The 12,930-nt window shown below is 41.0% G+C and overlaps 1 protein-coding gene across 7 annotated transcripts in view; it reads left to right on the top strand.

Annotated features, from left to right (window-relative positions):
* PTPN13 (protein tyrosine phosphatase non-receptor type 13) overlaps nt 1-12,930 on the top strand; it is a 115,233-nt gene that overhangs the window by 88,177 nt on the left and 14,126 nt on the right. For 6 of the 7 annotated variants that reach the window (XM_083833852.1, XM_083833854.1, XM_083833851.1 and 3 more), the window contains 14 exons: nt 527-634; nt 1,381-1,512; nt 1,912-2,378; nt 3,358-3,501; nt 4,793-4,886; nt 5,634-5,719; nt 6,573-6,735; nt 7,582-7,796; nt 7,887-7,985; nt 9,394-9,758; nt 9,926-10,100; nt 11,361-11,519; nt 11,854-12,025; nt 12,122-12,332. In XM_083833852.1, the coding sequence (XP_083689978.1) occupies nt 527-634; nt 1,381-1,512; nt 1,912-2,378; nt 3,358-3,501; nt 4,793-4,886; nt 5,634-5,719; nt 6,573-6,735; nt 7,582-7,796; nt 7,887-7,985; nt 9,394-9,758; nt 9,926-10,100; nt 11,361-11,519; nt 11,854-12,025; nt 12,122-12,332 (2,590 nt within the window). The remainder of the gene's footprint in view (nt 1-526; nt 635-1,380; nt 1,513-1,911; nt 2,379-3,357; nt 3,502-4,792; nt 4,887-5,633; nt 5,720-6,572; nt 6,736-7,581; nt 7,797-7,886; nt 7,986-9,393; nt 9,759-9,925; nt 10,101-11,360; nt 11,520-11,853; nt 12,026-12,121; nt 12,333-12,930) is intronic. The other variant, XM_083833850.1, reaches the window with a different exon arrangement.

The raw sequence follows: 12,930 nt of genomic DNA on the forward strand, positions 1-12,930 counted from the left end.
GTTCTGCTAGAGTAGAGGAGACCTGTCATCTTTGACCTTTTTGTTTCTTGATCATGGACATCTTTGCCAGCTTTAGCTTGTAGAATTGGCAGATAGATCTTAGAAGCTTCAAAAGAAAGCCTAGGTATGTTGCACTTCAGTACACAAAACTGGGGTTTGACGAACCCCGTTCTTAATATCAGGGTCAGACATTTAAGTAAAGCATCTAACATTTTAAGTGCAAATACATTTCATCCAGTCAGTGAATGGACATATAATGTTATCTTTTTGTGCATGTTTTTTGTGCCACAGTTGACAGCTAGACAAAGTCTGAACTGCTTACTTAAAAAACAAGAGCGCAGTAAAGTTTTATCAAAAAGCTTTAGCGTTTACTTTCATGTAGAATTCTTCGAGATGTATAGATGATTTTCTGTTACTTTACATATGTTGGAATGACTAAGTTTTTGTCTGTTTTGAAATATAGACTTGCAGTGTATTAAGATAAACTTTGATCACTGACATATTTGCATCGGGCCTTTTTTAATAGGCTTTCAAATAGTTGGTGGAGAGAAGACTGGCAAACTTGATCTGGGAATTTTTATTCATTCAGTTACTCCTGGAGGGCCAGCTGATCTGGAAGGATCTCTAAAGCCAGGTGAATAATGTAAATTAGGAGAGGGGTATACATGACACAAAAGGCCAAACACCTATGTAGTGCAGTTGTCATCTATGGCTGCAGAAGTCAGTCCCTTAAACGTGCCAAACTTCAGATTCCTTCAGGATAACTTAGAAAACTGGTGATGTACATCTCAGTTAGACAATATGAAAATAAACGACATTTGCATCAAAATAAAAATTGTAAACTTGAAGGAGTAGAAAATGGAAAATTCGTAAAAAGAGAGAGGTTTTCTTTGATACTATCTCTTGATTGGTACTTTCTAATTTAAAACTGTTTAAACTCCCAATCCATACCAGGATTTAGGGAAAAGTGCATGTAATCCTGTTAATACTATTTAAAAAAAGAGAGAAAATGGATTTTATGTAATATCAGTGCTTATTTATTTTAGTCTGTGCCTTGAACTGAACTGCACAGTCTATTTCACTTCTCAGTTTCTGTTTTTGCATCCGTTCTGCTTATGGCAAAGGAAAAGGTTGAATGAGTGAAAAAAAAATCAGGAAAAAGTAACAGGGAAAGGTTTGGCAGTTTCAAAAAAGGAAATATCATCAGTTGTTGATTTTTTTCTTATTAATGATTGGGGTTCCTTTTCCTAGCATCAGTTTAATTTTAGTAGTTTTTATTCCATGCTTTGCATAAATGTGTTCAGACCTGCACACTCATGTCATCAACGATGGCTGAAAATATGTATGTTAGATTGTATCTGAACAAATCATTTTGTGCAGGACACCGACTAATATCCGTGAATAGCACAAGTTTAGAGGGTGTCAGCCATCATGCAGCATTAGAAATTATAGAGAATGCACCTGAAGATGTGACACTTGTTATCTCTCAGCCCAAGGACAAGCTATCCAAAGGTACGGAGAGAAATATTCTTTACTATTAAAGAGTTCTTCTTTGAGTTTGAGCGATCTGCCTTCTCTGACAACTTTTGTAAAGTCCTTTCTCTGTTTCCTTTAATTCACTGATCTGAGCAACTGACCTAGCCACCCATAACTTCAGTCACTTCTGTGAAAACCCAGCTAATACGTGCTTGAAGTTGTGTTTTGGGACTGAAAGCAGACGCATTGAACTTAGCAGTAAGATAACTTGTGGTAAACTTTAGTGAGGACACACTGCTTGCACTTTAAGATGAAAGTGTTCTACGTGATATGGACCAGTAAAACCGTGCATGGCTGTAAACTGAGAAATTTCTGTAACACTGCAGACAAGATGTTACCAGCAGCTCCTGACTGTCTTGTCTCATGATCTTTCAGCATCATCCAACGCTGCACACCTCACTAATGGAACCAGGACTTATTTAAGGAGGCCGTCGTCCGTGCAAGACAATGAGGCAGAGTCCTCTTCGGAAGAGCACAACCGGCCCCATGGCCACCAGAGGCCTGTCTCAGGGAGTTTGTCTGGCTTGTCAGGAGCCAAGCGGGATGGGAGCATGAGCTCCCAGGACTCCAGAACTGAGAGTGCCAGCCTGTCTCAGAGCCAGACTGCCGGCTTCTTTGGCAAACGTGCAAGTGGCAGAGCCCAGCAGGATCCTCAGAACAACAGTGATTCCCAGACTGGGCTTTCAAAAAGTAATGAGAAGAGAAGATCGTCGTCTGACAGTGCTCGAGCAAAAATTAAAAGGCCTGGGGTAGTAGAGTCGGTGGAATATTCTGACCGAGGAGATTCTGACATGGATGAAGCAACTTACTCCAGCAGTCAGGAGCAGCAGGCAGATAAAAAGGCATAGTTTATTTCATATGAGCATTTCCCATTGGTGTTAAGAGTGGGAATGAAATAGCTGCCTGTGGGTGTGAATAAGGTGAAAGGGTGTGGGAGAAGGCCAGCCTAGCCTGCAGCTTATCCTGCTAATGGCAAATGCTAGTAGCTAATTTCTACTAGTTTGGTGATTTTGTTCAAAATGAGTGGAGAAAATCACTCCTGTGACTTCCAAGAGCTTTCCAATATCACATCATGGGCATGTCTTAGTTGAGGCAGATTCTGCTTTGGGATGAATGTGTAGTGCTCTTGCTGATTCTGTAGAGAACATGTTTTCAGTTCTTTGGTTTTGTCCAGTGTGATTGTGGGGTAATGGCCACTCCCGAAGATAAATTAATTTACCTGGAAGATAATTTAAATTTTTCCTAGATTAGATAAATTAGTAGTGATGTGTCTGGAATGAGTAGCTAGAATAGCAGCTCAACTCCTATTGTTTGGGAGTTCATTATCTAATCAAGGAAAAAATGCTCTTGTTTAATGAGAACTTCATTGCAGCGAGCCATGCCCGAGCAGAGAGCTTGCTGCTTCACCTTGCTGAAAGCACACGAGAAAGTACTACAAATTCATCCCTAACTTGCAGTGATCCCTATTTTTGGCTGATGGAGATAGTTCAGTGAAGTTGTAATAATCCAACAGACCCTAGGCTGCTGTAATACTGAAGTTTTATAGTTAACAGTTTCTCTGTTCCACAACCAGCTCACTTTGACAGTAAAGACTCAGCCGCTGAAGGCCAGGCATGTTTCTGCACTAAAACTTTGACTGCAGCATTAGAGGAGTTAAAGCTATGAGTCTTACGAGTCAGACTGGTGGGTCCTTTCCCATGTGGACTCCTTTTGGCTGCATCTGACTCAAAAGCTCATCCTGTGGGGGTCTTAACTGCAAACTTCTGTTCTAACAGAAACCTTTCTCTTTGTTTTTCTTTTTGCTTTTTGTTTTAAATAAAGGAATCTTCCTCAGCGAATACAGCACACAAAACGAATTCTAAAAAGGTTACTGCAGCACTTCTTAAACCTGGAGATATCTTTGAGGTTGAACTAGCCAAAAAAGATAACGGCTTGGGAATAAGTGTCACGGTACTGTTTGACAAGGTTTTTAGATGTTTTCTCTTTTTCTCTACTCCCAGCAACCCATTAATTACTAAATTACAAGGAAGCAAAACATTTTCTGGAGTCACTGCAGAGTATACAGCTTTACTGACATAGAATTCATCTCACCAAAGCTGAAAAATTATAATATTTTAAGTCCCTTTTTTGTCATCTCCCCTTTTGTTGTTTTATGGTAAATCCCCAAAGTCCTAGTAGAATCTTATCGTAGAAACTACTTGCAAGTACAAATAAAAAGATGGTATTTGGCCCCTGCCATCCAATAACATGCAAGGGAGAGAAATAAGACCTTTTCTGATGGGCATCGCAGGCAGTGGAAGTAGTGTTACCTCAGGGTATCTGAGCACTTCCATGCGTACATGCACCGTGTTCTTTGTTCTCCCTCTGCTGGTTAAAAGGCAGAAAGCAAAAAAAATACTTAGATCCAAATTAGACCTGGCTGACACTGCCTCGCAAGGTTACTGCCTTATGAGATCAAAAATGTTTTTTTAGTGGACAAATTTCTCATCAGGTTATAAAATTTTGAAGGTAGTTTGCATTTAGGGCCTGCTACCCTGCAGAGTGGCGCTTCGGGGTGATGAGAAGGATTTAGAACTCAGATGCACACGTTTTTCACAGCTCCTGTTTTTGTTGTGTCTTAAAAAATGCTTTTTGGGTAGCTTAATATTCCAATATACTCATTGCTGGGCTCCCTCTGCCCTCCGAGTCTGTGGAGAAGCTCTGGTGGTGCAGCATTAGCTGTCTGTGAGCCAGAATCACTAAGGCCCTCAAAAAGCAGTGCCGTTTGAGCTTGGGCAGGTGTTTTGAGCTTAAACCTTCAGACTTCTATGATGTGAGAGAAGGCAGCACTCCTTAGTTTGGTGTTACATCAGAGAGGGTGAATCGGAGTAGGACAGTGCATGGTATGCATCTTCTGCTTTGGCTGTTGATGCGTGCTGTGCTCTCAAACATCTCGGAGCGTCTGTGTGCATGCAAGCCTTCAACTGCAGAGCAGACGTCTTTTTGCTGAAAGACGCCTGTTTGCCCTGAGTGCATCTACACTGTGAAGCATTGTGTTTTTACAGTCTTCCCACCCCAGCTTCACTTGTAACAAATTGCATGACTGTGGGAACATGCTTTGTGAAACAGTTTGCTTTTGATGGTTTGGCTGTTCCTTATACATGGCAGTAGCCAGAGTGCTTCCTGAGTGCAGCTATCCTTGTGTGACATAGCATTTAACTACACAGTGCTCTGACTGAAAAAAGGCTGACAAATCCTGGTTTTGCTCTCCTTTTAGGGTGGTGTAAATACTAGCATACGGCACGGTGGCATTTATGTGAAAGCGATTATTCCTAAGGGAGCAGCTGAAGCAGATGGCAGGATAGAAAAAGGTAATATTTCACTTGGTTCAGTCAGACTCTTAATGTGCAAAATGACAGATAACTGTCTGTGGTGGACTTGAGGGGTACGCTGTGGCCTAGAAGCTAGGAAATATGTTGGATGAAAGTACGATTAGAGGAGGCACTGAGAAGAAGAGCAGTTTCCCTGAGCTACTGCATTTGCAGTTGTAATTTTATATACTGTCTCAAATGATTTGACAGGTAATTCTGCAGGGAAAGATAAAATGTTAAGACAATTGCAGAACCAACAGAAAAGTGCAGGGATGGTGGAAAGGAAAAATATGAAATACGCTGCATGATTTCTGTTTCCCTAATGCAGCCTGTGGTAATGCAGAATATTTCTCTGTGCCAGCCATGGAGAGGGCTTTGTTTTATTTGTGGCCCTCTTGCTTGTTGTTAAGGGTAACTTGACAGAGAAAATCAATGTAATTGCTATGATTTTTCGTGTTTCTAAGCCAGGTTTCATTCTTTACTAAAGAGAGAATTGCCCTTATAGACTAAAATATTTTTTAATAAAGATTTTGAGGTTTGTGGCAGATAGCATTCTCACAGTTAATGCTGGCTTTGACACGCTGTTATGCCAGATTAGTTCTCTTCTTTGTTCAGAGAACGGAGGGGAGAGAGGATTTACTTCAGTAACTGCCTTTGTTAGCTGAGACTTGAAGGTTTTTGTATGTCACGTATGTTTTACAGATGTTCTGATTAATTTTTCTCAAAGGACTCATCATTTATTTGTAGGTGACCGTGTGCTTTCTGTCAATGGGATTAGTTTGGAAGGCGCTACCCATAAACAAGCTGTGGAAACACTGAGAAACACTGGGCAGGTAAGTGGTGGTTGTTCATTCCTTCTGTCTGTAGTAAACCGGCTGTTCATGAGGGAATAAAAATAGAGGAAACTACAGACAGGAATTCTCCGCAGTGTGCTGGTTGTTTCAGGTGTGATTTCTCAGAGACTGTTGCTTCCTGGGTCCCAAGTCTCTCTGTCCATCCAAGCCAAGTTCTGGTGCTGTGTGTGGGTGAGAGATCTGCAAGCCATTGGCTTCTGCTTGACCCTGAGTTTCGTAGGAAGGAAGCTGGGGCACGTGGGTTGGAAAACAGCTCTGGCATGCTACAGTAAGGTCCTGAATCTGATCCACTGGGAACATAAGGGCCTCCATGTGTGCAGCTGTGTTTGCATGTTGTGTGAGTAGCTTTATTTGAGTGTTATCTTTTTGGAAGGCACTAGAGTCTGTCAGCAGTGTCTCCTCGTAGTGCTGTTCATGGCTGCTGCTTGATCTGTGGAAGTACATGCATACCTGAAAATAGCCAGTGACTGCACACATCCAGAACTATGAAGGATTACTGTCTGTGCACACTTTATAAAATGCTTTTAACTCTTCCCTGTACCCATGTGAAAATCACACCATCTTTGACGCTTAACCCCTTCAGAGCCTTATTGGAAGAAAACCTTTTCTGATTCTGCCTTGACAAATAATTTGCAAGCCCATTAGTTTATTATGGAACTTGTCGCTCACAGCCTTTAAAATAAGGAGCAAACTGAGGACATGTGAGGGAGGGAGGTGTCCATAAAACTTGCTGCTGTAAAACTTAAGATCCTGAGAAGTTAGAAAGAACCATAAACTGTGTGTCATCTCTGTGACTGTTGCAACTTAACTAGAGATTGTTTCATCCCTTTAGGTGGTGCATCTGCTGTTGGAAAAAGGGCAACTTTCAGCAGCAAAGGTTCATGCTCCGGTAACGCCACAGTGCACGCCTCCAAATCAGGTGGGGCAATGTGAGCCTCAGGAGAAGCCAGCGATAAAAGCTACAAATGCCAAAGACTACAGCTTTGTCACTGCAGGTCGGGTCTTGTAGGAAAATTGTCTGAAGGCTCAAAGCATCCTTTAGCTTTATTAGTTGTTTTCTCTTATCTTCTGTGAAATAGAAAGGCAGACAGGAGACAAAGCTGGTAGGAGTCTCTACCAAGCACCAGCACATAATGGAGTTTCTTACTTTTTGTGCTGTTGCATTTGTTGTGAAGGTTTCCTTTCTCATCTTGTTAACATAACTCAGTGGCTATTAACTGTTTCCTCTCTCACTGCTCCTGGTTGTTTCCCAATTTTGCCAGCCTTGCAGCCCAGGTTGGTAGCAAGATTGGGGTAAAAGGGGTGCTGCTAACTCTGGTACTGCTAAGAAAAGCATACCAAGTGGAGGTCGAGATACTCAGGTGTAAATGAGAGCTCCTGTAGGTCCTGCTGTTCCTGTCTAGATGAGAGTAGACATCAAGAGCTGGGTGAGGCCAGAAGAGAGACTGGAAAGGTGAGAATTTTCTGGCTGACAAGAGGCTGGCACTCTTCAGCTCCTGCTGGGGATGTGTGAAAAGGGAGGGAAGCCTACTCAGATGGCAAAGCCACTTCAGGTGGCTTTTTGTCTTCCCATGTGGGGTTTATCTTGTCTGTCAGGATCTACCCTTACTTCTCTCAAAAATGTTTGATCAGTGGCCAGAACGGTTACACCACTCGGCTGTAACAGCCTCCTGAATGGACTGCTTTGGAGACGCCCTGGCTTTCAGCAACTTGGAAGGTGAAGGAGAACTGTGTGAGGGGGGAGAGTGTGCAATGTCACATCTGGAGTCAGAGCACATGCTGTTGTTTTTTTTAATGACCAGCATGGTGTAGAAAATCATGTGTAACTCTTTCTCTTGCAGAGAACACATTTGAGGTGAAGCTGTTGAAGAATAGCTCAGGCCTTGGGTTCAGCTTCTGCCGTGAGGATAATCTTACCCCAGAGCAGCTGGGCTCAACCATTGTGAGGGTGAAAAAGCTCTTTCCTGGGCAGCCTGCTGCAGAAAGTGGGCAGATAGAAATTGGGGACGTCATTCTCAAAGTGAACGGGGCATCACTGAAGGGTTTATCCCAGCAGGTATGTGCTTTCTACCGTCTGTCTTAGTGGTGTGGTAGCCTTGGAAGTCTTGGTGTCTGTGTCTAATACTGAATCCAACTCTGGCCATAGGAAGTCATCTCTGCTCTGAGGGGAACATCTCCAGAAGTTTCTCTTCTCCTTTGTCGGCCACCACCTGGTATACTACCAGACATCGATCCTTCTTTGTTGGTAAGGTCTATGGCATAGAATATTTTTCTTTTAATTACTGTTTGAAGGTTTATTTGTTTGGTCTGGTGGATTAGTTAAATAAATGCAAAATGGGGGTGGAAAGATGGGTGAACGGCACTCACAGAAATTTTGTTCCTCTGGTAAATTCCTTTATCCGTGTACCAAGGATTTCACAGATACTAAAAGAATGCAAGCCTTCCATAATGTATTTGTGGTTTGTTTATTAATATTGTTATGTAGTCTAAAACATTTGAGATTGGCTTAAACTTTTGGGGGGAGGGGGTTGATTAATAGATGATAGGTTTGAAAAGTATGTTCTATTTGTCTGCTTCTGGCACATGTAAAACTGGGGAAAAGATTGTTATATTTACTTGCTGGACTTGAGAGATGTTCCAAAGAACATGTTACAAAGCACTCCAGTAAGTAAATCAAAAGAACAGAAGAACATTCTGTTCAACAGAAGGATACTTAGAAAAATTGAAAAAACAAATATTTCAGTAAAAGAGAATATATAGAGGAGTTTGAAATGTAGGCTTTCCATAATACAGGGAAAAAAGTATAAAAGGAATGGCAAAAATTCTATTTAAGTTACTTAATTTCATGTTCACACTGTTAAATCCATTCAAGTCTGATGGCAGAAACCTAAATGTACAAATAAAAATGTAAGCAAAGCAAAGATTAGAGTAAGAAAATGAGATGAACAAGTGGGCATAATAATACAAACAACTAATCCTATAATCCATTTCTAGTAAGGAATACCTTTAATAAAGGAGCACATATATTAAAATAAGTAAATGATCAAGTGAAAATTTTTGTATATAACACTAACACAGATGGACATGGTCATGAATGCAAGAATTTGGCCATAAAAGCATATGTGAAGCTTATAAACTTTTTTTTTCGTTCTTGGGATTATGTGATGGTTGGCCAAACCGTCTTTTATCCTCACCATAGTCGTTAACTTGGCTAAACAGTCTCCGTTTGGTGTAAATTCTGATGGCTTTTGTAGACTATTGTTTAGCTTTTTGTTTAAAACTTTTTCTGATTCCCTGCTGTGTGAAATCAGTTTGACTTATGTTGCACTTTAACCATCAGCAGTATATTATGCTCCTCATAGCTCAGAAGCACCTGTCAGCAGGCTCTCAGAAGCAAAAGCGCAGAGTGTATTTGTTTTCCATAGATGATGTTGCAGTTGTTTAGCAATATATGTTTCCAAGTTCTGCATAATTCATCTTGGCAAAGCTGCATTGAACTTGGTAAAACTGCACCATAGTATGTTCACTGAATTGAGGCTACTTCTAAATGGAAGGGGTCACTGACTGCTTCTGGTAATTTAATGCAGTCTTTGCAACTTTCTTCTCTCTGCAAAATTGGAGTTTGATGCATTAAATCTCCTTGCTTTCTGCAGACTCCCATCCATTCACCCCACCAAGTATTTCCAGATGTCAGCAGAGAAGTTTCTGGTCCGTCGACTGGAGAACAGGGTGACAGCTCAGATGAAAATGAAACCATTGATCCGAGCAAGAAAAGACTAAAATCTCCCTCGAGGAGAGATAGCTACAGTGACAGCAGCAGAAGTGGTGATGAGGAGGTGATGGACTCAGCAGCACAGGTGGGCTCTGGCTGGAGTTCTGCCCTATACCAAACATCCGGTGAAGCTGTGACACAGGCACACAGCCAGTACGAGGCACGCAGCGGGCAGGAAGAGGCTGTTCGCGCCATCTTGTATTCTGTTCATGAAACTTCTAGCAAGTCGGAGCTAGAGGACGACAGGTACGTTGCTCATAATGACCCTTGTAGTGCTGCAGAAAGTGTTTACAAAAATAGTTTTTTGGACCTACTCATGGAAATACATGGAATACTGTAGTGGTTTGTATATTCATTTATTGGTGATAGGTACATTGTGTAAACTGATCCTTGATTTTCTTCTTTATCTTTAGCACTGTGCCATTGGATTTGCCACTGATCCCAACCTGTAGAACTGTTCCTGATGTTACCACATCCGTTTTAATGAACAACTGTTTTGCTACTCCTGCATCTGAGCTGACTCCACACCTGGGAGGAATGGCATCGTTACTCAGCCAGTTGGAAAAAAATGCTGAAGAATATGAGCCAGTAATGTCCTTTTTCTGCCTTTCAGTAATATAAGCATACTTGTTGCTGTGGCCAACTGGAAGTTTTTATAGCTGTGGTATTGGGAGTGACAGTATGAAAGTTACGAATGTTAATTTACAAAGGGGATAGTTGTAAGTTATACTTGCAGTAAACTGGAGTTGTGTCTTATAAATGGCACATGGACATCTGCCATTTGTAACCACTGAGCTGTGGCTGTTCATACAAGCGTTGGCAGATGCTTTCTGCCTGGGTTTTTCAAGGTTTTTTATGTTTCCCTCTGAGTGTGGAAGCCTCCCTGTATGCATGTATGCGTGTGTATTTCATGTGTCATCTCAGCCTTAGAACGCTTGGCATTAAGCATTTATTGAGCTCTAGGCAGTGTTCTTAGATTAACCTTATATGGCAGTTACCTTGCTTTGTGGTTGTTTGGAGAGAATGGGATAAATCAGGGCAAAAGGGAACTGAGTAGACCCTGTTCTTTGCTGCTTTAGTATCTCTGAATCCCCCAAATTTTCTGCTCTGCCACAAAATGCAGCTTATTTTTAAGATTCTTCTGAGATAGCTTACTGCCACCTGAGAAACATTTGTGTTGTGTATCAGAAGGGACTTGTGCTTCCATAGCCTCCCATAATCGATTCACAGATAGAAAAGAAAATGAAAAGCGAGGCTCGATATTTTTTAATCATGAGAGTCTTCCAAGTTACAGAGCTGTTCTAGCCTATACTCCATTTGGAGAAGTTTTTCCTCAAATCTTCATGGTGCTGTGTGAGTTTATGTGCAAGTGAAGTAGATATGCATCTTTCAAACGAAAAATCATGCAAATTAAAAAAGACAAAACATATGCCTGTGTTCAGTTCTAAGAAAAGCTAGTGTTGTATCCCATCGTAAGAAAATATATTTGCCTACTTTAGTTGAATAGCTGCTGCTGTATTGTCTTTCTTGGAAAATACAGAGTCTTTATTGCTTGGCAGCTAGTTGAGGGTAAATTAAGGTGTCAGTTTTGACAGGTACCTTGACAACTCTGTTTAGATAATGGGCCTTCGGCACAAGGTTAGCTTCATGAAAAAGAGGTCCAAATTAGAGGTAATTACTTGATGCAGCTAAGCTGAGCCTGCTAAGACAGACATCTCAGTACTTATTCAGGCTTGTGTTCCATTTAAACCGATAGGTAAATCCATTTTATATTTCTGACGCTCTTAAATTCAGTGAAGTGTTTGCTTCTGTTTGTATGCGTTGTAAAGTGCTACTTTCTTTCCCTAGGAAGTAGAGCTCCAAGTCACCATGACCAAGTCTGAAAAGGGTAGTCTGGGCTTCACAGTGACCAAAGGTAACGATAACGTTGGCTGCTACATTCATGACATTGTTCAGGATCCTGCCAAAAGCGATGGGAGACTACGACCTGGAGACCGACTAATAAAAGTGAGAGAATTACCATTTCCAGATAGAGTGATTGCATGAAAAGGACAACTTTGACCCTAAAATAAATGTGAACTCCATTGTGTGCTAAAGTAAATGTGCTTAAGGAACAAAGGTGTGTACATTTTGTGAGGCATAATTAGATAGCAGTTAGACAAAAGAAATAAAAGTAGGAAATAAGTATGAGTAACCGCAAGTGTTGTCAATAAAGCATCCATAGTTTTGTCCTTTAATGTCAAGCATCAACAACAGGAACAGTAGTGATTGTTTATTCTAACACTGTCTGTTTTATTTGGAACCTAACTGGGAGATGCTTCTTTTTTTTTTTTCTTCGCAGGTTAATGACATTGATGTCACTAACATGAGTCATACAGATGCAGTAAATTTTCTCCGTGCTGCCCCCAAAACTGTCAGATTAGTGCTAGGACGCGTTTTGGAGTTACCCAAGATGCCAGTATTGCCTCATTTACTGCCTGATATTACACTAACATGTCATAAGGAGGAGCTAGGTAACAGAGAATTATACAGCTTTTTTCTCTACTGCGATTTTTTTTCTTCATTTACAAAGCAAGAACTTGATTTTTTTTTTTTCTTTACCTACACAGGTCTGGTGTTATCAGGAGGTCATGACAGCCTTTACCAAGTTGTGTATATTAGTGACATTCTCCCCAGATCAGTTGCTGCCAGGGAAGAGAGTCTCCATGAGCTAGATATTATCCATTACATTAATGGAGTAAGCACACAGGGAATGTCTCTGAAAGAAGCCAAAAGGTCATTGGAAACATCCCTTCCTAAAGTGGTGCTCAAAGCGACCAGGTATGTTGTATGTTGGAAGCAAATGCTTCCCTTTCGTTTTACTCAAAAAAAAAAAAACCACAAATGATTATATGAGTATTTGGGTAAAACGCGTTCATGCTATGATAGCTGATTCACCGGAGTGGTACCAGCTGTCATGTTACTGAAGACTGATGCCACAAAAAGGGGATGTATATTCCCAATTTTTGTGCTTCAGGGGAGAAGGGTACTTGGTACTTGTTGTGTTTTGTGTTTCTAGGGAACACACGGCAGTGTCCATCCATGAAACATAAGTGTTCAAAGTATCGTTTTCAAAATATAACACAGGTTGTTTTAATGCAATTATTCCCTTTTTGTTGTTGTTTAAATCAAACTGCTACTGAGCATTCTGTAAGCATAAAAAGGAGATAAACTGATGTTCAGTGCTTAAATAGTTCTGTCATCGCATGGATGCTCTGGCACAGCCTTGAATGTCAAAACCCTCTGGCACAGATCTTAGTCTACCATTGCATTTTCACTAATCCCTGCTGCTTCTTTTATGGAATACAGCAGTCTAACAAACTCTCCAGATTATTGTGAGTTTTAGTTTTTGCTTGGGACAGAAAGCCTAGTGACATTT

This window comes from Anser anser (assembly GCF_964211835.1).
Source record: "Anser anser genome assembly, chromosome: 4".
Classification (NCBI taxonomy): domain Eukaryota; kingdom Metazoa; phylum Chordata; class Aves; order Anseriformes; family Anatidae; genus Anser; species Anser anser.